Source organism: Dipodomys merriami, unplaced genomic scaffold (assembly GCF_024711535.1).
Source record: "Dipodomys merriami isolate MVZ:Mamm:240054 unplaced genomic scaffold, mDipMer1.0.p SCAF_38, whole genome shotgun sequence".
In the NCBI taxonomy this organism is placed as follows: Eukaryota; Metazoa; Chordata; class Mammalia; order Rodentia; family Heteromyidae; genus Dipodomys; species Dipodomys merriami.
In genome coordinates this window covers 7,832,828-7,855,071 of record NW_027205381.1, presented here as the reverse complement: position 1 = coordinate 7,855,071, position 22,244 = coordinate 7,832,828, and the positions used below count along the sequence as shown (strand labels likewise).

Below are 22,244 nucleotides of genomic sequence, written 5' to 3'. Positions count from 1 at the left end.
TTTTACTTTGCTAGAATATAAAGAGACCAGAAAACTAAATAAAGCTGAGGGAATTGCTGAATTTTAGTAAAAGATATCAGGTCTTAAAAAAAAAATTCCCTCTTCAGAAGGTGAAGCAAAGAAGATTAGAAGAGCGATAGAAAGCAAATGGTATCAGAATTAGACTTTTAAGTTTTTACTTTGAATGAAATCTTCAGTTTAGCAGGATTTAAAAAAGATAATGGAATGGAAGAAAATCTTGGAAAAGATCATAATTAAGAAAGTGCCATCTAAAGGGACTGGTTTAAATCCTAATGCCCAAGTATGACAAGAAGTTCCTCCAGGAAATCCTGTTGCCATTTCTGTGACTCACAGAACTGAAATCTCTTGGCAGGAAATAGCAGCTACATCAGGATCTCATTCTGAGGGAAATACAGAGCTTTCAGAAGATATGGGTAAGAATATAAATTACTGTATTCTTCATCTTGTGAAACTGTAAGAAATACAAGAGACATTGAAAAACCAACTGATAGACTGATCTTAGGACCTGAAGATCTGAGTTACCAAATATATGACATTTCTGAAAAAAGTCCAGTAATTTCTACAAGAAGGCCTAAAAGAATGTCTGAAGAGCCAGGTGCCCAGGCTCGCTTTGAAAACTGGAAGTGGTGCTATGGCTTAAGTGGTATGGTAGACTGATCACTTTGAGCTGAAGAGTTTAAGCCCCATGACGATGACCACCACCACCACCAAAAAGAATGTCTGAAGAAACAATTAGAATTCTGTTTCTCATGAGAAATTTGTCAAAGGATCTGGACTTGATCGCTCAAATGTATTGTGGTTAGTTCATCCCAAGTTGGACAGTTGTCAACATGGAAGAAATAAAAAAGTTGATGACAGATCTTGATGTAATTTTTCTTTTTTGGGGGGGGGTCCATTGTGGGGCCTAAACTCTGAGCTCAGGGACAGTTCCCTGAGCTCTTCAGCTCAAGGCTAGTGCTCTTTAGTTTGAGCCACAGTGCCACTTCAGGCCTTTTCTGTTTATGTGGTACTGAGGAATTTAACCCAGGGCCTCATGCAGGCAAGGTAAGCACTCTACCACTGAGCCACCTTCCCAGCCTGATGTAATCCCAAATTGCACAGTATTGTGAGATAGTGATACTTAAAATCACAAACACATTCTAACTTTCAGGGGGCAAATTGTCTATTATGGTCTATAACATTTATGAGTTCTATGAGCTTTGGCAATACAGTTATTTCTTCCACATCGGGTGATATGTACATTTTTTTTCATTTTGCATAGCGTCAGCTTTTCCCTCTTTCCCACTTGTTCACTCCCTCCCATTGCTGCCATTGAGTTGCTTAGTTCGTTTTGATCAATGTCCAGTGCAGCTGATGAGTCCCGCTAGTTCTATGTCCTCCTCCTGGTTCCCCCCTCCCCCCCACCCCTCTTGTGCACATATATACCATATGTACCATATATGTGATCAGCAGCATGGGGTTATTTAGTGGTGATTCAGCCAGATGAATAGAAATCCTTTGTTTCTTAAGTCTTGTTAACTTTGTCTTATCACCTTATGTTTTGGGTTTAACATCCACTTATCAGGGGGACCATGTGCCATTTGTCTCTTTGCTCTTGGCTTACCTTGCTCAACATGATTTCTTCTAGTTTCATCCATTTCCCTGCAAATGCCATTATTTTGTCCTTTCTAATGGCTGCTGTAATTATTATTATTATTATTTTTTTTTTTTTGCCGGTCATGGAGCCTGAACTCTGGGCCTGGGCACTATCCCTCAGCTCTTCAGTTCAAGGCTAGCACTTTACCACTTGAGCCACAGCACCACTTCCGGCTTTTTCTGCTTATGTGGTGCTGAGGAATCGAACTCAGGGCCTCATGTATGCAAGGCAAGCACTCTACAAATGAGCCACCATCCCAGCCCCTGCTGTAATTATTTTTTTTAATGTATTGTTATTATAAAGGTGATATACAGAGTTGATCTAATTTTTTTTTTTTTTTTTTTTGGTCGGTGATAGGACTTGAAGTCTGGGCCTGGGCATTGTCCCTGAGTTCTTCATCTCCAGGTGAACATTCTACCACTTAAGCCAAAGCATCACTTCCAGTTTTCTGGTGGTTAATTGGAGATGAGTCTTACGGACTTTCCTACCCAGGCTGGCTTTGAACTGTGATCTTCAGATCTCAGCCTCCTGAGAAGCTAGGATTACAGGCATGAACCACCTGTGGCCAGCTTTTGATCTAATTCTTGAAGTGTTGAGAGATCTTGTATGGTGCAGTTGATGGGAAGGGTGAGACCACATCCTAAGTATTGAATTGTAATTCTAAGAGAGGTTCCCAAAACAATATCAGTAGAGGAAGTGTTTAAAAGTGAAAATTGCCCCAAAGTGATCAACTGTGAGTTTGCATATAATTACAACTCGTATGTCACATTCCAGTCAGACACAGATGTGTAAGAGGCTTTAACATTTTTTTTTCCCACTTCTGGGTCTTGAACTCAGTGCCTAGGCTATGTCCCTGAACTAATGCTCAAGGCTAACATTCTACCACTTGAGCCACAAAGCCATGTCTTGACTTTTCAGTTTATCGGGTACTGAGGAATTGAACCCAGGGCTTCATGCATGCTAGGCAAACTATCACTAAGCCACATTCCCTGCCCTTAAGTGTTTGAGAAGTTAAAAAATTTCAGGGCAAGCCAATCATGGCAAGGATAAAAGCCATCAATACATTTTATGCTAAATTGGTTACAGGTTAGTGGATTCTAGTATGTGTAGTCAGCCCATCCGGACTCCAGCCCACTGTCCCTCACTAGTACTTGTGCAGCTGCACACAGTTTGCCTGCCCCCCCCCCCCCAAGTCCTCCACCCGTGGCCTTGGTCTCCAAGTCCTGCACCTTACTTTGAAACACCGTCAACTCCCTTTCCCAGTGGCAGTTTTGTGCACTGCTTTGATTCACTAGGATTGTATAAAACAAGTGCTGCTGCAATGAATATGGGTCAACCATCCAAAAAAAACTGTGTGTAGTCTCATTGAAGGTCACCCAGTGGTTAAGGACACTCAGCAGAAGCTCTGTGTCCCTGGAGGATGGACCATTGAACAAATCTAGTTCCAGGAACTTTCTACCAGAACCACTTAACTCTATGGTCACAGGGAATCAAGAACAAACTTGCTTTCCTGGGGAGACTTCCATTTTCCATACAGCACAGAATGGAGACTGAGGTCGGGGCAGAAGAGCACTCTTTAGAGGTCACAGCAAGAGGGGACAATGACAGGGCCCCAAGCCCTCATTCTCCAGCTGGAACAAAGGCTCCAACACCAAAGTTTAACTTATTAGCTTCAAATTTTTCTCCATTGGCTGGACGTTCATCAAGAATGCCAGGTAACCTTGTTTTGGTGACTAGTATGTCTGTCTGACATTGTTAAAGGTGTTTACAGAGAAAAGGACAATGAAGATTTGAGTTAGTTGCCTAACACCTGCACAGGATGAACAGACTGCATTTCTGCTCACCAACTCAGTCCTTCATGGACAGTGGAGCTTACTGTGAGAAGCACAATTCATCATGAAAAGGATGTAAGAGAAGGTTCCACTGGGCAGAGGTGACCAGTTTCCACCCCAAGTCCTGTAAAGCCATCAAAGGCAAACACTGTGTCATCATGTAATAGAAGCACAAAGGTAGCCAGAGCTGTGGCCCTTTAGGAGCCCCAAACGTTGTGATGTGCATCAAAATCCACCTAAGGAGCCAGCTCCACTTCTTGTATAACCACTATGAGGGCTTTGCTCCAACACAGTGTTTTTCGCTAAAAATGAAGGGAATGGAGCTCCTGAGAAGCCGGTTGAGAAACCCCCATGAGGAATCAGAAGCAAGGGCTGGTGATGGTTACCCTGGCTTCCAAGGCAAAACCATTTCCAGGGGGAGCAGCTGGAAAAGTCAGGGAACAGAGATGCCAGGTTAGCCATCGGGCTAAACCTCAGGCATTGACTTTACGTCAGGGCAAAGAACGACATGTGCCATCAAGATCACTGAAGGAAAACAGACCAAAAGCAACCAAACCAAACCAAAACTATTCAAAAACTTTATCTCCTCCCATTAAGCTTGAGCCATGGTTATAATGAACTGTTTTCGAGGACAGCAAGAGCCAGGAAGGAAACCGAAAATAAGTCCTTAAATCGTTGTGGATTTTGGCAGTGGTTCACACCTCTAATCCTAGCTACTCAGGAGGCTGAGATCTCTGAGGATTGCAGTTGGAAGTCTATAAAAGTCTATGAGAGACTCCTCTCCAATTAGCCATCAAAAAGCTGGAAGTGGAGCAGAGGCTTCAGTAGTTAGAGCACTAGCCTTGAGCTAAAAAACAACCAGGCCCGGAGTTAAAGCTCCAGAACTGGCACACACATAAAAAATTACCTTTTTTAGTAAAGACATAAACATGTTGCATATCAAAGGAAACAAGAGCTAGGTACAGTTGTGCATGCCTACAGTCCAGACTATCAAGTGAACATGAGCTAGAAATTTGATCCCAACCTTAAATTCATTTTGAGATCCCCCAAATAAGTAAGTTAGGATGATGACTCACATCTGTAGCTCAGAAGGCAGAAACTGGGAAGACTAAGGTTCGAGACCAGCTTCGGCAAAAAAGTTCATGAGACCCTGCCTTTGGCCCTCAATCTCAATCAATAAAAAGCTAGATGTGGTAGTATGTGCCTGTCATTCCAGATTTATGGAAATCATAAATAGGAGAATGCTGGCCTGGACAAAAAGTGAGAGCCTATTAGAAAAATAACAAAAGCAAAAAAAGGATGGAGGTGTGGTCCAAGTGACGTAGAGCCTAACCAACAAGTGGACCACCTAAAGAAATGACTTGGATAAGAATCATAATAGAGAAAACTAATAAAAGTAACAATTGGTTCTTTGGAAAGCAAATAAAATTAGCAGGTTTTTTGTTTTTTTTTTTTTGCCAGTGCTGGGGCTTGAACTCAGGGCCTGAGCTTCTTTTTGTTCAAGGCTAGCTCTCTACCACTTGAGCCACAGCACCATTTCTGACTTTCTTGTTTATGTGGTACTGAGGAATTTAACTCAAGGCTTCATGCATGCTAGGCAAGCACTCTACCACTAAGCCACCCAAATTAGCAAATCTTTTTCTTTTTATCCCCCATTAGAACTTACTTGCTAGGAAAGTGTTCTAAACACTGGTCTAAACTCAGACCCTGAGAAATCTAGACTAATCAATAAGAGAGTTAAGACTTATAACATTACTAATTCCTGTTAATAGTTATACATCTACAAATTTAGGTAACTTGATTAGAAACACAATCTACCAAAACTGACTTAATTAATGCTAATAAAAAAAAGTGAGCTGGGTGCTAGTGGCTCAGGCCTATAATCCTTGCTACTCAGGAGGCTGAGATCTGAGGATTGAGGTTCAAAGCCAGTCCAGTCAGTGAGACTCTTTTTTTTTGTCGGTCATGGGGCTTGAACTCTGGGCCTGGGCGCTGTCCCTCAGCTCTTCAGCTCAAGGCGAGCGCTCTACCACTTGAGCTACAGCGCCACTTCTGGTTTTCTGGTGGTTTATTGGAGATAGGAGTCTCAGGGACTTTCCTGCCCAGGCTGGCTTTGAACTACGATCCTCAGATCTCAGCCTCCTGAGTAGCTAGGATTACAGACGTGAGCCACCAGCGCCCGGCTTCAGTCAGTGAGACTCTTACTTCTAATTAACCACCAAGCTGGAAGTGGAGCCATGGCTCAAGTGGAAGAACTAGCCTTGAGGGACAGTACCCAGACCTCGAGTTAAAGTTCCAGGACTGGCCTGTGCTTTATGCACAAGGGTGCACGTGCACGCATGCACGCGCGCGCGCGCGCGCACACACACACACACACACACACACAGACTTAACAAACATTTTCTGGGCTGTGGAGGGAGGAAAGCCAGCAGTACCAAGGACAGCTGAGCAGACACTGTATTTTTTCTGGCTAAAGTCAGACATTCATATATCTTGTGAGGTAAATTATTCAACAGAGGGGCTGGAAAGGTGGCTCAGTGGTAGAGTGCTTGCCTTGCATGCATGAGGCTCTGGGTTCGATTCCTCAGCACCACATAAGTAGAAAAAGCCGGAAGTGGTGCTGTGGCTCACGTGGTAGAGCGCTAGCCTTGAGCTGAAGAGCTGAGGAACAGCACCTAGGCTCAGGCAGGACCCATGACTGGCCAAAAAAAAAAAAAAAAAAAGTTCCACAGTATCTTTCCTCTATGAAGATGCAGAATAGCTAGTGGCCTGAGGACACTAAAGTCAGTTCTTATCTCAAAGAGCCAAGCATGTGTTCACAGTAGAGGATGTATATGCTGAGACCAACATTTGAGGAAGGCAGCCTTACAGCCACTCAGGGATCTCCTGGATCCATAGCCTTGCATTTATGTTCCACGGTAGATTCCAAAGACTTTGAACAACAGTTTGTTGTTGTTGAACATGGGGCTTGAACTGAGGACCTGGGTGCTGCCCCTGAGCTCTTTTGCTCAAGGTTAGTGCTCTACCACTTTGAGCCACAGCTCTACTTCCAGCCCAGGCTGACTTTGATCCTCAGATCTGAGCCTTCTGAGTGGCTAAGATTACAGGCGTGAGCCACCAGCACCTGACTTGAACAAGTTTTAATGATCCTTATGGACAGCCACAATACTAAGAGAAATGAAGCATTTATATCCATATCTCTAAGGGAACACTCTTAAATGCCATAACAACAAAGTATTGCTGGGTGCTGGTGGCTCATGCCTATAATCCTACTCAGGAGGCTGAGATCTGAGGATCGCGGTTCAAAGCCAGCCTGGGCAGGAAAGTCCCTGAGACTCAAACTGGAAGTGGTGTAGTGGCTCAAGTCGTAGAGTACTAGTCTTGACCTGAAGAGCTGAGGGACAGCATTCAGGCCCAGAGTTCAAGCCCCATGACCGACCAAAAAAAAAAAAGCACCCCCCCAAATAACAATAACAACAACAACGAAGTATATTTCTACAATGAGTGTGAAAGTCTCACACCCAGATTCTGTTTCTAAAACGAAGTGTTCTTGGTTTAGTGTCAATGCACAAACCCCACACATTCATGCAGAGTACATCCTGAAGTTTTTAGGAAAGAAACAAGATGTGTTCTGTACTATGGAATGAAGAATGTTTGATTTTTACCCAAGAGCTCCTGGAATTTTGTATTTGGACAAAGGCTTGACGGATGGTGTGGGTGATGTTTACCTCTGCCAGGTATGTTTCCTTCTCTCTCTCCCTCCTTCTCTTCCAGAGGGTCTTGCTATGTAGTCTAGGCTGGTCTTGAGTTTGGGATACCCCTGCCTTAGTCTCTCCGGGGCTGAGATTATAGCCATGGAACACCATGCACAGCTCAGCAGTGATTTTTCTCGCTCTTGGAATGAAAAAAATAAGTAACTGGATACCATGTTGAAAATGAACTATACAACTTCTGGGTGGGAGATGGGAGGGGAAAACTGGGAGAGAGCAAAGTGTGACTCTGTCCAAAAGAAATGTACTCATAGCCGGGTGCTGGTGCTCACGCCTGTAATCCTAGCTACTCAGGAGGCTGAGATCTGAGGATCGAGGTTCAAAGCCAGCCTGGGCAGGAAAGTTTGTGAGACTCTTATCTACCGGAAGTGGTGCTGTGGCTCAAGCAGTAGAGCGCTCACCTTGAGCTGAAGAGCACAAGGACAGCGCCCAAGCCCAGAGTTCAAGCCCTCAAGCCCCACAACCGACAAAAAAAAAGTACTCATTACTTGACCTACGTAATTCTACTACTTTTGCATCACTGTATCACCTTTATAATAACAATAAAAAATTTAAAAAAGCAATGTGAGAAAGCTCCGGAGAACATCAAGTGACAGTTGAATTTCTGATGACTACTGCATTTCGAAGTAGTATTCTGCTGCTTCATTCACGTAAGTCTTTTCTGTGCCGGTACTGGGTTGACCTCAGCATCTCACACTGATCCTCAACTTTTCTGCCTGGGCTGGCTTTGATTTGGATCTTCATGCCTCAGCCTCCTGAGTAGCTAGGATTACAGGTATGAGCCACTAGCAACCAGCTTAGAAAGCAATTTAAAAAAAATGTGGTGGCACATGGTTATAACCCCAGCATTCAGGAGGCTGAACCATGAGTTCAAGGCTAGCCTGGGAAAGAGTAAGACTCTGGCTCCAAAACAAATAAGTAATAAAACTTTGTTTACAATAATATAAAATACTTAGGGATTTAAATGGCATAGTCTCTAAATTTTGATGCTTCCTAAGAAAGTTAATATACAGAATTACCATAATAAGCCAGCAATCCCATTCCTACTTTCATACCCAAAGGTATGAAAATCAGGCTATTAAATCTTTTTTTTTGTCCGTCATGGGGTCTGAACTCTGGGCCTGGACATTATTCCTCAGCAATTCAGCTCAAAGCGAGCGTTTTACCACTTGAGCCACAGCACCACTTCTGGCCTTTTCTGCTTATGTGGTCCTGAGGAATCGACCCAGGGTCTCATGCATGCAAGGCAAGCACTTTACCACTGAGCCACCTTCCCAGCCCAGGCTCTTAAATCTTAAATAAACACATATATGCCAGTGTTCACTTCAGGATTACTTACAACAGGCAAAAGGTAAAAAAACAAACAAACAACTAGCCATTAATAGATAAATGGGTAAAAAAGTGATATATATATCGTCACAGTAGATTATTATTCACAAATGAGGAGGAATGTTCTGAAGCATGCCATGTAAACAGATCTGTAACAATGAGGAGTGAAGGAGGAAGAAAGTCTCCCAACAAAGAAAAAAGACTCAATACTATCAAACTCATTATATGAAGACAGCATTGCATGAATTCTCATCAAATCAGAGAAGGACACAACTAATGAAATAAAATTAAAGCTGGGCACTGGGGGCTCACGCCTGTAATCCTAGCTACTCAGGAGGCTGAGATCTGAGGATCGCTGTTCAAAGTCAGTCCAGGCAAGGAAAGTCCAATTAACCACCTGAAAACCGGAAGTGGCGCTGTGGCTCAAGTGGTAGAGCACTTGCCTTGAGCTGATGAGCTCAGGGACAGCATCCAGGCCCAGAATTCAAGCCCGACAACCGACGACAACAACAACAACAACAACGAAGAAATACCATGTAATTGTAGCCCCTCTCTACATTATGTTCACAAAAAATAAAAATTTATAATAAAAAACCAAAGAAATAAAATTATAGACCCATCTCTTTGATGAACATAGATGCAAAAATCCTCAGTAAAATGCTTGCAAAGAGAATTCTGCAACACATTGAAAGCTTGTACATCATGACCCAGTTGGTTTCACTGCAGAAAGGCAAGAATGGTTTAACACATGTATTTAGTACACATAGCACAGTACATATAATACATGATCACCTTGTCTTAGAAATAGCCTCTGACTTGGGCTGGGAAGGTAGCTCAGTGGTAGAGCGCTTGCCTTGCATGCCTGAGGCCCTGGGTTCGATTCCTCAGCACCACATAAGCAAAAAGGAAAAAGCCGGAAGTGGCACTGTGGCTCAAGTGGTAGAGTGCGAGCCTTGAGCTGAAGAGCTGAGGGACAGCGCCCAGGCCCAGAGTTCAGGCCCCATGACTGGACCCCCTAAAAAAAGAAAAAAAGAAAAAAAGAAAAAGCCTCTGACAAATTCAATGTCCTACTAGAAAAAGGTTCTAAAGAAACAATGGCTCACGCTTGTAATCCTAGCTTCTCAGGAGGCTGAGATCTGAGGATCACAGTTCCAAGTCACCTGAGGCTGGTGCCAGAAGTGGCACCGTGGCTCAAGTGGTAGAGTGCTAGCTTTGAGCACAAAGATGCTCAGGGACAGTGCCCAGGCCCTGGGGTTCAAGTCTCAGGACTGGCAAAAAACAAAAAACAAAACAAAAAAACCCCCAACAACAACCCCCAAACCCCCAAACAATACAAACCTTAACCAAAGAGCCAGGTCCCCATGGCCATGTCTGTAATTCTAAGTACTCACAAGACTTAGGTCTGACCATCACTATTCAAAAGCCAGTCTGGGCAGGAAAACCTTATCTCCAATTAACCACCGAAAAGTTGGAAGTGGAGCTGTGGCTAAAGTGGTAGAGTACTAGCCTTGAGCAAAAAAACAAACAAAAAAAACCCTAAGACGCCAGGTGCTGGTGGGGGCTCACATCTGTCATCCTAGCTACTCAGGAGGCTGAGATCTGAGGATCTCGGTTCAAAGCCAGCCCTGGAAGGAAAGTCTGGGAGACTTGACTCCAGTTAACCACCAGAAAACCGGAAGTGGTACTGTGGCTCAAGTGGTAGAGCACTAGCCTTGAGCTGAAGAGCTGAGGGACAGCACCCAGGCTGAGTTCAAGCCCCATGACGAACCCTCCCCCCCAAAAAAAATCCTGAAATAGAGTCCAGGCCCTGAGTTCAAGTCTCAGTAGCACAACAAAAAATAAAAATACATTGGGTGGTATGCTAGTGTATAGTAATGCATTAGTTTAAATTTGTAGATTCAAGGGAGAATTTAAATAGTGTATAGATTCAGGGGAGAACTTAAATAGTGTAATTCCTTAGAAAGGGAAAATCAAAGTTCAGCAAAATGAAATGCAAGGAAGCAGGTACTCGAAAGGAGTGGGGTGGGATCAAAGGGAGAGGGTAAAAGAAATGAAGAGAAGGGGAGAATACAGTTGAGAACCCAGTATCTATTCTACACAAGTCTATATTCTGTAAAATGAAGAGGTGAGTAGGAATGGTGCCAATGTTTAAAGAGGTGACATTAATCAAGATATGTTAATATATTAATAAACTGCTTTGTTAAATGAGAACTCCTTTGTACAACTACCTAAATAATAAACTTAAAGTAAAAGACCTTTACAATGAAACATATAAATACTTGAAGAAACAGACAGGAGAAGATGGAAAGACCTTCCAAATTCCAGGACTGGCAAAGTCAATAGGAAAATGGTTACACTACTAAATCTACAGATTCAATGCAATATGTGAACAGACAAGAGAGGCAAAGAAACAGTATTCCACTCTATGACATAGATATGTGGCCTAGTGAAGAGCTTGTATCACCTCTAAATTAAATCTCCACATGCCAATAAAATACTCCAGTGAGCCACTGTTATCACCCCAGGCCTTCTTTAGGCTGGGCTAAGGAAGGTCAACAGTTTGCGCTGCTCCTTTCTACCTATTCGCACACCAGACAAAAGCTTACCATTCTAATTCAAGGAAAGCGAAGCTTGTGGTGAGCTGGAACAATGGTCCTAGAGGCCCTGGCATAAACAACATACAATCCCAGTGTCAACTCTGCGCAGGTTAGGCATAGAAAAGCACTAGTCTCAAACTGGCAGCTTGAAATACAAGTCCTAAAGATAAGAAGCAAATATTTCCTCCAGAAGCAGTGAGTTCTTTCTTGATCTGCCACATGAGGCCAAAGGAAGAAAGAAGCAACACATCTTCCATGTAAAAGAGCTGGGCTGCTGTACCACAGTAGTTCAGAGAAGCAAGAGCAGTCCTATGAGAACAGTTCCCACCAACTCTGTGCAATGTAGCCTTACCAAACTTATGATATAACCAATTTGATTAGGCTTTTATTTCAGAAACTAATAGTTGAGATGGTTTTTTTTTTTTGGGTCTGGTCGTGGGGCCTGAACTCTGGGCCTGGGCGCTGTCCCTCAGCTCTTCAGCTCAAGGCTAGCGCTCTATCACTTGAGCCACAGTGCCACTTCTGCCTTTTTTCTTTTTGCTTATGTGGTGCTGAGGAATCGAACCCAGGGCCTCAGGCACACTGAGCCACCTTCCCAGCCCTAGTTAAGAGATTTTTATGACTGCACTATGTTAAAACTATTGGGATAAATAGACCTCTATGTGGAATAACAAAACTTGGAGAGCAGGCTCAACAATGCATATGGAACGGCAGCAGAGCAAATACTGATGCACATTAGAAAAAGACATGGGCTACTCATGTACAAAAACCTCTTCAAGTCCTTTATTAATGTTTGGAGATGTGTGGTACATACAATTAACAGCATCACACCAGCTACAGAAGTACAGATAATCAAGAATGTACTTCAGAACAAGACCTCAAAGCTACTGGTGGTGTTGCTTGCTCTGAGTTTCCACAAAAACCCAATTCTGACATATGCAGGACAGATAACATAACAACTTCACTTGGAAATGGTTCTTTAAAAAATTGACAAGAACTGATATGGTAGTTCTCCTGGTGCTGTGGCACTAGAATAAAAGGCCAAGTTGGATATCCGAAGGTCAAACAGAAGAACTGACTGGAGTGAGAAGAGGTTTTATTTTCAGTGTAGAGATAAGAGATAACAGATGGTCCAAGTGGATGCTTTCAGTCTGGGCTCAGTATGGGTCCTGCAGGAATCCACCAGATAAATGCAGTCTATAAACCGGAAGGCTGAAAAATGCCAGCAGCTATCTGTGTCTCATCCGACACAGACCAGGCTTAACAGGGATGTGCCTGAAAAAATGAGGCTCACTGTGTCATGTCAGATCTGATCCTCTGTGCAACTGGATGCCATGGGTCCCTCTGTGTTCATGTGTGACTGAGGGGAACACTCCCTTTATTTGAATGTTCCACTTTGAAAATAGCCAAACCCTCCCCCCCCACCCCCGCCATCATTCTTCATAAATTCTGTTTCAAACTCTTGATTCTTCTGGATCTAGACTTTTTCCTTTCGCTTCAATTTTGATACTTTCTTGACAGTCCCATTCTTGTTTAGAAGCTTCAGGACACGGTCTTTGTGATCTAAAACCTTAAGCATGGAGTCTCTGGCCTCACTGATCTGATCCATCACCAGTTTACACCTCTGCATGTTTCCCTGGAACAGAAGACATCACATGATCAGCCACGGGAACAGGATGAGGCAGCTTCTAGAGGACTGTGTCCTTTATGCAGAGGCCACTGGGGCTTTCCCACAGAGACAGTATCTGCATGTCTGGTAAAGCAGACAGAAATGAGCAACTTTTATGAAAGAAGCCAGTGCATGAGGGAGGAAACAGAGCAGGACTCAATCACAAGGAGCTTCATACAGTGGGTGACAGTGACAGCAGGGAAGGGCTCATTCAAACCTGTATTAGCTCATTTATTCGGTGTAGATCATCATCAGTTGCTGCTTTTTTCTTTGGGATAATCCCTTCCTGTAGATTGGTAAGTCTTTCGTAAACATCATGTTCTAGGTTTGTCTGCAACACACAAAGGTGAGTGTATTTGACTCAGAGACACTTTACTGAGAATCTTGAGCAAAAGAACTCACCTCTGATCAGCTTTGCAAATTGGGGTTAAGAGGTGTTTTTTTCTCCCAAGTCCTTTTTCCCAAGGACTAAGGTGCAAAGGTTAACAATAAAGGAAATTGATCAACAATGATTTGTACTGTAAGCCCACACTTGCTACATAGCCGAAGCTGGTCTTGAACTCATGATCATATTGCCTCACTTTCTGCATACAGTGATTACAGGTATGCGCCACCACACTCAGCAAGGATAACTTACATATATTTATTTCATAACCCTTCAAAACATAACTCCATTAGTTTCATAAAATGACTTTCTGCTAAGTAGAAAGGTACCATGTATTTTAGATATTCATAGTAAACCCTGTTTTCGAGATCACTCCTATTTCAATGACAGGAAAAATTCACGAGGCTGTGTTTTTTGTGTACCTCCTCCTCTTTACTCAGTTGATGAAGGGTAGATTCTTTTCTCAGAAATGGCTGAATGTGTAAGATATACCCATGGACAACTTGTTAGCAGCTTAGAAGTCACATATACTCATGTATACTCATGGTTTAGGGAAGGAGAACATGGCACATCACCCAGGGATTGCTCTTAGAAGCAGAACAAAAAAGCAGGAACTATGGGCAGGATTTGTAGGATGAAGAAAGAAAGACCCCCTGCCCTCTAAGGCAGGATGTGACTGGTTTGAGCAATATGGAAGCTGGTATGTCAATGAAGCCCCTACTCTAATGAGAAGCAATGATCACTGAAGCAGGAAGGTAGTCTAGCTGGAGGGCCTTCTCTAAGGGAGTAGGGTGAGAAGAGGCTTAAAGAGGAGGCCAGTGCCAGTGGCTCAAGCCTATAATCCTAGGTATTCAGGAGGCTGAGGTCTGAGGATCTCAGTTCAAATCTAGCCCAGGCAGAAAAGCCTGTGAGACTTATTGCGAATAAAAAAGCTGGAAGAAGAGCTGTGGCTCAAGTGGAAGAGCAATAGCCTAGTGACCAGGCCCCGAGTTCAAGCACAAGGGCCGGCACATACAAAAAGAGCAGGCCATTTGAGGCTCTCACTGTTGCACATGTCACAGTAGCACCTACCACTGAATTCTAATTATAGGCCCTACATTACAGCTGTTCCTATATTTTGGACCTGAATATTAGAAGTAAGATTTAGAACAGTGAGGCACATCTGTAATCCTAGCTAATCTCAGGGGGCTGAGATCTGAGGATCGCAATTGGAAGCTAGCCTGTGCAGAAAAATCCCTGTGAGACTCTTATCTCCAATAAACTATTCAAAAAAGCCAGAATTGGTACTGTGGCTCAAGTGGTAGAGAGCTAGCCTTGAGCACAAAGAGGCTCAGGGACAGTGCCTAGGTCCTGAGTTCAAGCCCCACAACCAAAAAAAAAAAAAAAGTTTTAGAACAGAATCTTAATCCACAATGCCTATAATACTATAGAGCAGCACACAGAAATCCTGCTACTTTTGAATTACTTGAAAGAAATGCTTTGAGATGGAGGTCTCTAGCGTCCTTTCATCGTAGCATGAGTAGTAGCTTCTAGGGTGGCACCTACCAGCTGTAGTAACTGGGCAGCACAGAGGTGGACTTTCCATCCTTGAGCACGACAGGATACTCCTTTCTGATTAGCTATTTCTTGCAACATAGCTTTCTTCTCCTCTGAAACCACATAAAAATAAGTATATATTTAAATTGTTATAAAAGCTAAATAGTTGAAGGGCATCAGTGGCTCATGCCTGTAATCCTAGCTAATCTCAGGAAGCTGAAATCTGATGATGGAAGTTCGATAGCAGCCCAGGCAGCAAAGTCTGTGAGACTCTTATCTCTAATAAACTACTCAGAAAAAGCTGAAAGTGGTGCTGTGGCTCAAATGGTGGAGTTCAAGCCCCAGAACCCACCCACACACAAAAATGGTAAATCATTGCATTCAAGCAGTGTAAATGATAGCACCATCTGTTTCTCTGCCTCTCTCATGTGTGCATGTGATGGTTCTGGGGTTGAACTCAGGGCCTGGGCACTGTCCCTGGGTTTTTGTATTCAAGGCTAGCATTCTACCACTTGAGTCATAGCTCTACTTCCAGATTTTTGGTGGTTAATTAGAGCTAAGAGTCTCATGGACCCTCCTGCCTGAGCTGGCTTCAAACACCCTTAGATTTCAGCTTCCTGAGGAGCTAGGATTATAGGTGGAAGCCACTGGCACCAGCTTAATTTTACTTTACTTTTTAATTTAATTTAATTTTTTTTTGCTTGGTTGTGGGGCCTGAATTCTGGGCCTGGCCACTGTTCCTCAGCTCTTCCACTCAAGGCTAGCACTCTACCACTTGAGCCACAGGACCACTTTCGGCTTTTTCTGCTTATGTGGTACTGAGGAATCGAACTCAGGGCCTCATGCATGCAAGGCAAGCACTCTACCATGGAGCCACCTTCCCAGCCCAATTTTATTTATTTATTTATTTTTATTTTTATTTTTTTGTCGGTCATGGGACTTGAACTCTGGGCCTGGGCGCTGTCCCTCAGCTCTTCAGCTCAAGGCGAGCGCTCTACCACTTGAGCTACAGCGCCACTTCCAGTTTTCTGGTGGTTTATTGGAGATAGGAGTCTCACGGTCTCTCCTGCCCGGGCTGGCTTTGAACCGCGATCCTCAGATCTCAGCCTCCTGAGTAGCTAGGATTACAGGCGTGAGCCACCAGCGCCCGGCAATTTTATTTATTTTTAAACTAAGTAACATCTTTAAATAAGCTATCTGTATTTAAGTCATTAGGAATACAGGTCAACAATAACAACAAAAGCTTTTTATCCACTCAGGAGACAGCTTTGAATATATACTCTGCTAATTTGGTGAGCTAACAAGATAATAAACCAATATCCTAACCTCTTAGAAAAGGGAAAAGTCTTCTCAGTTAGCAGGGCCTGATCCCTCTATGATGCATGATGCTTAGGAGCATATGTAGATGTAAGTATGAAGTTCTGGTGTTATCTAGGTTTTTGGGAAATTCTAAGAAGTTTTGTCAGTTGTAGGGCCAGAACTCTAGGCCTGGGTGCTGTCCCTCAGCTCTTCAGCTCAAGTCTAACACTCTACCACTTGAGCCACAGAGCCACTTCTGGCTTTTTCTGCTTATGTGGTGCTGAGGAATGGAATCCAGGGCCTCATGCATGCAAGGCAAGCACTCTACCACTGAGCCATCTTCCCAGCCCCTATAAGAAACTTTTTGCCAGAGCTATGGCTCAAGTACTATAGCATTAACCGTGAGGAAAAAACAAAAACAAAAAACCCACAAAAAACCCACAAAACCTGTGTTCAAGCATAGTTCACGTCCTACCCCACCCAAAATTTCCCTCAAACAACAACAAAACTTATCCAGTTGGTAGTTATTTAAGTACTAACACATGATTTGAATCATTTCTTACTTTCTAAGATAATTTCAAATTCACATGTAGTTTTTTATTCTCTATTTTGTTTTATTCATTGTATTGCTACAAAACTTAAGCTGGCCTTGAATTCACAATGTTGCTCAGGCACCAGAGTGCTAGGAATGAAAGGTGTATACTGCTATTCCAGCCTTTTCACTTTTTGAATTGGTCATGGGGCCTGAACTCTGGGCCTGGATGTGTGCTGCCCCTGTGCTCTTCAGTTCAAGGTGAGCAGTTCTGCTATTCTGAGCCACAGTGCCACTTCTGGTTTTTCTGGTGGTTAATTGGGGATAAGGTCTCACGGTCTTTTCTGCTTGGGCTGGCTTTGAACCTTGATCCTCAGATCTCAGCCTCTGGAGTAGCTAGGATTACAGGCATGGCTACCAGTATTCGGCCCTTTTCACATTTATTATAAGAAATAATGAAGCCATGTCAGGCTGGTTGGTGGCTTACACATGCTACACGGAGACTATCTCAAAAAAAGGAAACAGGTTCTATTTATTCTGTACCTAGTTTCATCCAAAGATAACATTAAGATGTAGCTATAGTACCACAACTATAACACTGCTGCAATCAACAAACCTTACAAAGATTTTACTAGTTTTACCTGCACCTCTGTATTTATCATATACATTTTATTTTAGTTTGAAATAACTGCAGAATCATAGGAAGTTGTAAAGGCAGTAGAGAGATATAGCTGCAATACATAGAATTCTTACCTCTAAGAGTCAACTCAATAATAAAAGGACACATATTAAAAAGAATAAAGGATTTGTACAGCCATTTCTTTTATGAAGGGTAAGAAATCACCAATAAATACTTGAAAAGTTACTTATCATTACTTGTCATTAGGAAAATGCCAATCAAAATGAAGTACCACTTTAAACACACTAGAGTAACTATAATTAAAAAAATAGACAATTTTATGTACTCTTACAGATGTGGAAAAATTAGACCCTTCACAAATTGTGAACTGCAAAATACTACAGATATTTTAGAAATATTCATTATATTTTAGAAATATTCATTACATGTAGAATTACCATACAACCCAGTAACTCCATTCCTAGCAGAAATGAAGAGACCCACACACAACCCTGTGTACAGACTGGGCCTATGATCCTTGATCTCAGGAGTCACAGATCAGGAGGCTCAGAAGCATGAAAAGCTCAGAAAGGTAGTGAGACCTATCTCAATCAATAAGGTGAGTGTGACTTCATACACATGTATGACAACTGAAATAAAACCTGTAAAAATTGTAAAAAGGGGGATAAGAGTAATAGAATGAATTACATCAAAGAATAGTAATGTACTGTAACGTACCTATGGAAATATTAAAATGAAACCCCTCTGTACAATTAGCATACAATAATAAAAAGGAGGGGAAATTTTTGTTTATGTGGCATGGGCCTGTTACCCCAGCTATGGGGAATTTGTGAGTGGAAGTATCATAGTCTGAGGCCAGCCCCAGGACAGAATGTGGGTAAATGGTCTTCCTGCCAACGGCAAATGAAGAGAAATCTATTTAGGAAAATCTCAAATTTCATTAGTTGCTGGGAGTCTATACATGAACCTAAACTGTGGCTGTTGTCCTTCCTTCCAGCTTAGCAAAGCAAGACTCCATTCCTGCTTACTAGGACCCATAGCTTCCAGTCCTAAGCAGCTTACTGCTCTCTTCTACTCCTAAGCTTTCCTCTTGAACTAAGCCGAGCTCCAGCTACTGGTTACGGAAGCTAAGTCCTGGTTGGGTGCACAGAGGTGTGGGGCTTCTTCCCTATGCAACCCAGCCAGGTGAGCACCTGTACCTTAGGTGAGGCGTGTTGACAGCACTGGGCTCAGCTTTTCTTCTGCCTTATGAGTTGGTAGTATTATGCTAGGAGCAAGCCAAGACTTTACTGCTCACTCTTCTCCTGCCCTTCCACAAGTATTGATCTCCTGAAGCCAGACCTCACTTAGAGAGGCTTGCAATGTCCCAACCTATCAACAGAACCCAGATTCAGAGATTATGCCTGGGGGAAAGAGAAATAGGTTGTGAAAAGGTGACCCTCTGCCCAAAAGAACTGACTCTATTTGCAAGAATGCAGAGGAGTTCACTCAAGAGGTTGTGGGGAAGAGACTAGGAGGAAATTCACTATGTAAGTAGTGAAGACAGCCTAGATGTGTGAGCAGGCTAGTTTGTGGGAAAGCAAAGAACAAGACAGCTGGAAAGAGTTCTCTTGAGAGCAGAATAAATATGAAATACTAACCTTAAAACTATTCTACAATTTGACTGGATTCATTTTATACAGGATTTTTAGTCCTAGCACTACTGCAAACAGTAGACAAAACAAGAAAAACTAAAGGAACACTCTACTAAAGCCACTGTCATCTCAGGATGGTTATGGGTGTGTCCAAAGCTATGTCTACGAGCATCATAAAGACAGAACACTTTGCAGAATACAGTGGTGAAGGGTGGTGGATGGCTGTCAATTTTGCTAGTTAAAGCAGATGACAACATTAGCACAAAGTGAGGAGAACAGCACTGAGAGTTGCTTCAATTCAGTATCTAACTTGCTCAGTTTCCAACAAATGGCTGAGACATAGAAACAAACAAACATGGAAAGAATGTAAAGTACCACTCCTATTCCCAGGAGGAAAGCAAATAGCAGAAACTGTCATTGAGTATTACCATACTTTTAATTAAAGAGAAAACTTTTTTTTTTTGGGTCCAGTCGTGGGGCCTGAACTCTGGGCCTGGGCGCTGTCCCTCAGCTCTTCAGCTCAAGGCTAACGCTCTACCACTTGAACCACAGCGCCACTTCCGGCTTTTTTCTTTTTGCTTATGTGGTGCTGAGGAATCAAACCCAGGGCCTCATGCATGCAAGGCAAGCGCTGTACCACTGAGCCACCTTCCCAGCCCGAGAAAACTATTTCTAATAGCAACAATAAGTATGTTCACAGCACTAAAGACTGAAAAGAAAGAAAGAAGTAAGCTGACAATGGCAAATGGAATTGAGAGTATCAATGAAGGAACCAAAAGCAAAAAACAACCAGAATGAAATTCTGGAGGTGAAAAGAACAGTAAATGAAATTTAAAAAATCACCCCGGGGCTCACCAGTAGATCTGAAGAGATACAAGAAAGAATTAGTGTACCTGAAGAGATCTGAAGAGATATAAGAAAGAATTAGTGTACCTGAAGACAGAGTGACAGCCATCATGAACAGGAAAGTGATGACGCTTTGGAGGAGCTTCAGCACTGCCACACTGATACATGTGTGAAAGGGGATGAAATGGTGAAGAAATACTAAAAAATGAAGAAAACTCCTCAAATTTTATTGAAATTTACCTATACCCAAGAATCTCAAGGAGTTACATGTGTAATTATAAATGCAAATAGAAAGGAGGGATAAAGGGGAGAGATAAAGGAAATGTTACAATGAAACCTTCATTTTTTTTTTTTTTTGGTGCCAGTCCTGGAGCTTGAGCTCAGGGCCTTGGTGGTATCCATAAGCTTTTTCACTCAAGGATGGCATTCTACCACTTGAGACACAGCTCTGCTTCCAGCTTTTAGGTGGTTAATTGGAGATAAAAGAGTCTCATGAACTTCCCTGCCCAGCTGGTTTCCAACTGCAATCCTCAGATCTCAGTCTCCCGAGTAGCTATGATTACATGTGGGAGCTACCAGCACCCAGCTTGTACAACTAATGTACACTATAAAAACTTTTAAGCGGGGGCTGGGAAGGTGGCTCAGTGGTAGAGCGCTGCCTTGCATGCCTGAGGTCCTGGGTTCGATTCCTCAGCACCACATAAGCAAAAAGAAAAAAGCCGGAAGTGGCACTGTGGCTCAAGTGGTAGAGTGCTAGCCTTGAGCTGAAGAGCTGAGGGACAACACCCAGGCCCAGAGTTCAGGCCCCACAACTGGACCCCCCCCCCCCCAAAAAAAAAAAACTTTTAAGTAAGCTGATTACTGATAAACTATTCCTGTAAATCCAGCTACTCAGAAGGCCGAGACCTAGAGGGGAGGAACAAGACTCAAGGTAGGACGTGGAGGATCAAGGTAGAAAAAGTCCATAAGAATTTCTAATTAAACAGCAAGAAGGCTGGACAGGAAGCATAGCTTAAGTGGTAGAGCACCAGCTGTGAGCAAAAAAGCTAAGCAGTACAAGAGGCCCCCAGTTCAAGCCCTAGTACCAGTACACACAAAAAAAACAAACAGTACTCGGAAGCTACATCTAAAACACACAGAACATGATAAATTGTACAGGCATTCACACAGTGAGATCAAAAAAGGACACTCCTAGGGGAGGGTGAGGCACAATGCCTATGTGCCTCTGATCCTATAAAGTAATGTTTACTGAAATGAACTCCAGGAAATAGAAATGAGAGGGTTTTCCCTTTGTATTTATTTATTTATTTATTTAGCCAGTCCTGAGGCTTGAACTCAGGCCCTGGGAATTGAGCTTCTTTTCTTTTTTTTTCTTTGGGTCCGGTCGTGGGGCTTGAACTCTGGGCCTGCATGCTGTCCCTCAACTGAGCTTCTTTTGTTCAAGACTAGCACTCTACCATTTGAACCAAAGCACCACTTTCAGCTTTTTCTGTTTTTGTGGTGCTAAGGAATCAAAACCAGGGCTTCATGCATGCTAGGCAAGCACTCTACCACTAAGCCGCATTCCCAGCCCTTGTTTTCTTTTCTTTTTGTCTCATTTCTTAATCTGTCTTTAGGAAGGTAAGGGGGAACATAGATATGGAAGGACAAAAGGTCAATCAGTAAAGCAGTAGTACTCACTAGACACTATAGTGAAATGAACTATACAACTTGGTGGTGATGAGAGGGAAAAACTGGAAGAAAGCATTGGAAGGGGTGACATTTTCCAAAAGGAAATGTACTCTTGTAGGGTGCTGGTGGCTTACACCTATAATCCTAGCTACTCAGGAGGCTGAGATCTGAGGCTCACAGTTCAAAGCCAGGTGGGGCAGGAAAGTCCATGAGACTTCTATCTCCAATAAACCACCAGAAAACCAGAAGTGGCGCTGTGACTCAAAAGTCGTAGAGCAACAGCCTTGAGCAAAAGAGCTCAGAGACAGCACCTAGGCCCTGAGTTCAAGCCCTATCACCGACCCTCTCCTGTTCCCCCCCCCAAAAGGAAATGTACTCATTATCTAACTTAATAACTGTATCCCCTTGTATGTCACTTTTATAATAACAATAAAAATATTTTAAAAATGCAAACAGAGCCGGGCGCTGGTGGCTCACGCCTGTAATCCTAGCTACTCAGGAGGCTGAGATCTGAGGATCGCGGTTCAAAGCCAGCCCGGGCAGGAGAGACCGTGAGACTCCTATCTCCAATAAACCACCAGAAAACCGGAAGTGGCGCTGTAGCTCAAGTGGTAGAGCGCTCGCCTTGAGCTGAAGAGCTGAGGGACAGCGCCCAGGCCCAGAGTTCAAGCCCCACGACCGACAAAAAAAAAAAAAAAAAAAAAAAAAAAAAAAAAAAAATGCAAACAGAACCATAAACTGACACCTCTTAGTAAAAATCCCTAAAGCCAAGACAATGAGAAAAACACTCAATGTGAAAGAGAAAAAAAGAAACTTCATATACAAGGGGCTATCAATGTAATTATCA

The 22,244-nt window shown here is 43.0% G+C and overlaps 1 protein-coding gene and 1 pseudogene across 3 annotated transcripts in view; one reads left to right on the top strand and one right to left on the bottom strand.

Annotated features, from left to right (window-relative positions):
• Positions 1-4,104, top strand: part of LOC138804974 (la-related protein 4-like) — a 48,009-nt pseudogene extending 43,905 nt beyond the window's left edge.
• Positions 4,105-11,944: 7,840 nt separating this feature from the next.
• The window catches only part of Sap130 (Sin3A associated protein 130), a 93,668-nt gene continuing 83,368 nt past the window's right edge, over positions 11,945-22,244 (bottom strand). For all 3 annotated transcript variants that reach the window (XM_069989478.1, XM_069989480.1, XM_069989479.1), the window contains exons 19-21: positions 14,785-14,888; positions 13,072-13,185; positions 11,945-12,821 (exon numbers count right to left, since the gene is read on the bottom strand). In XM_069989478.1, coding sequence (XP_069845579.1) covers positions 12,663-12,821; positions 13,072-13,185; positions 14,785-14,888 — 377 coding nt within the window. In that variant the 3' untranslated portion in view covers positions 11,945-12,662. The remainder of the gene's footprint in view (positions 12,822-13,071; positions 13,186-14,784; positions 14,889-22,244) is intronic.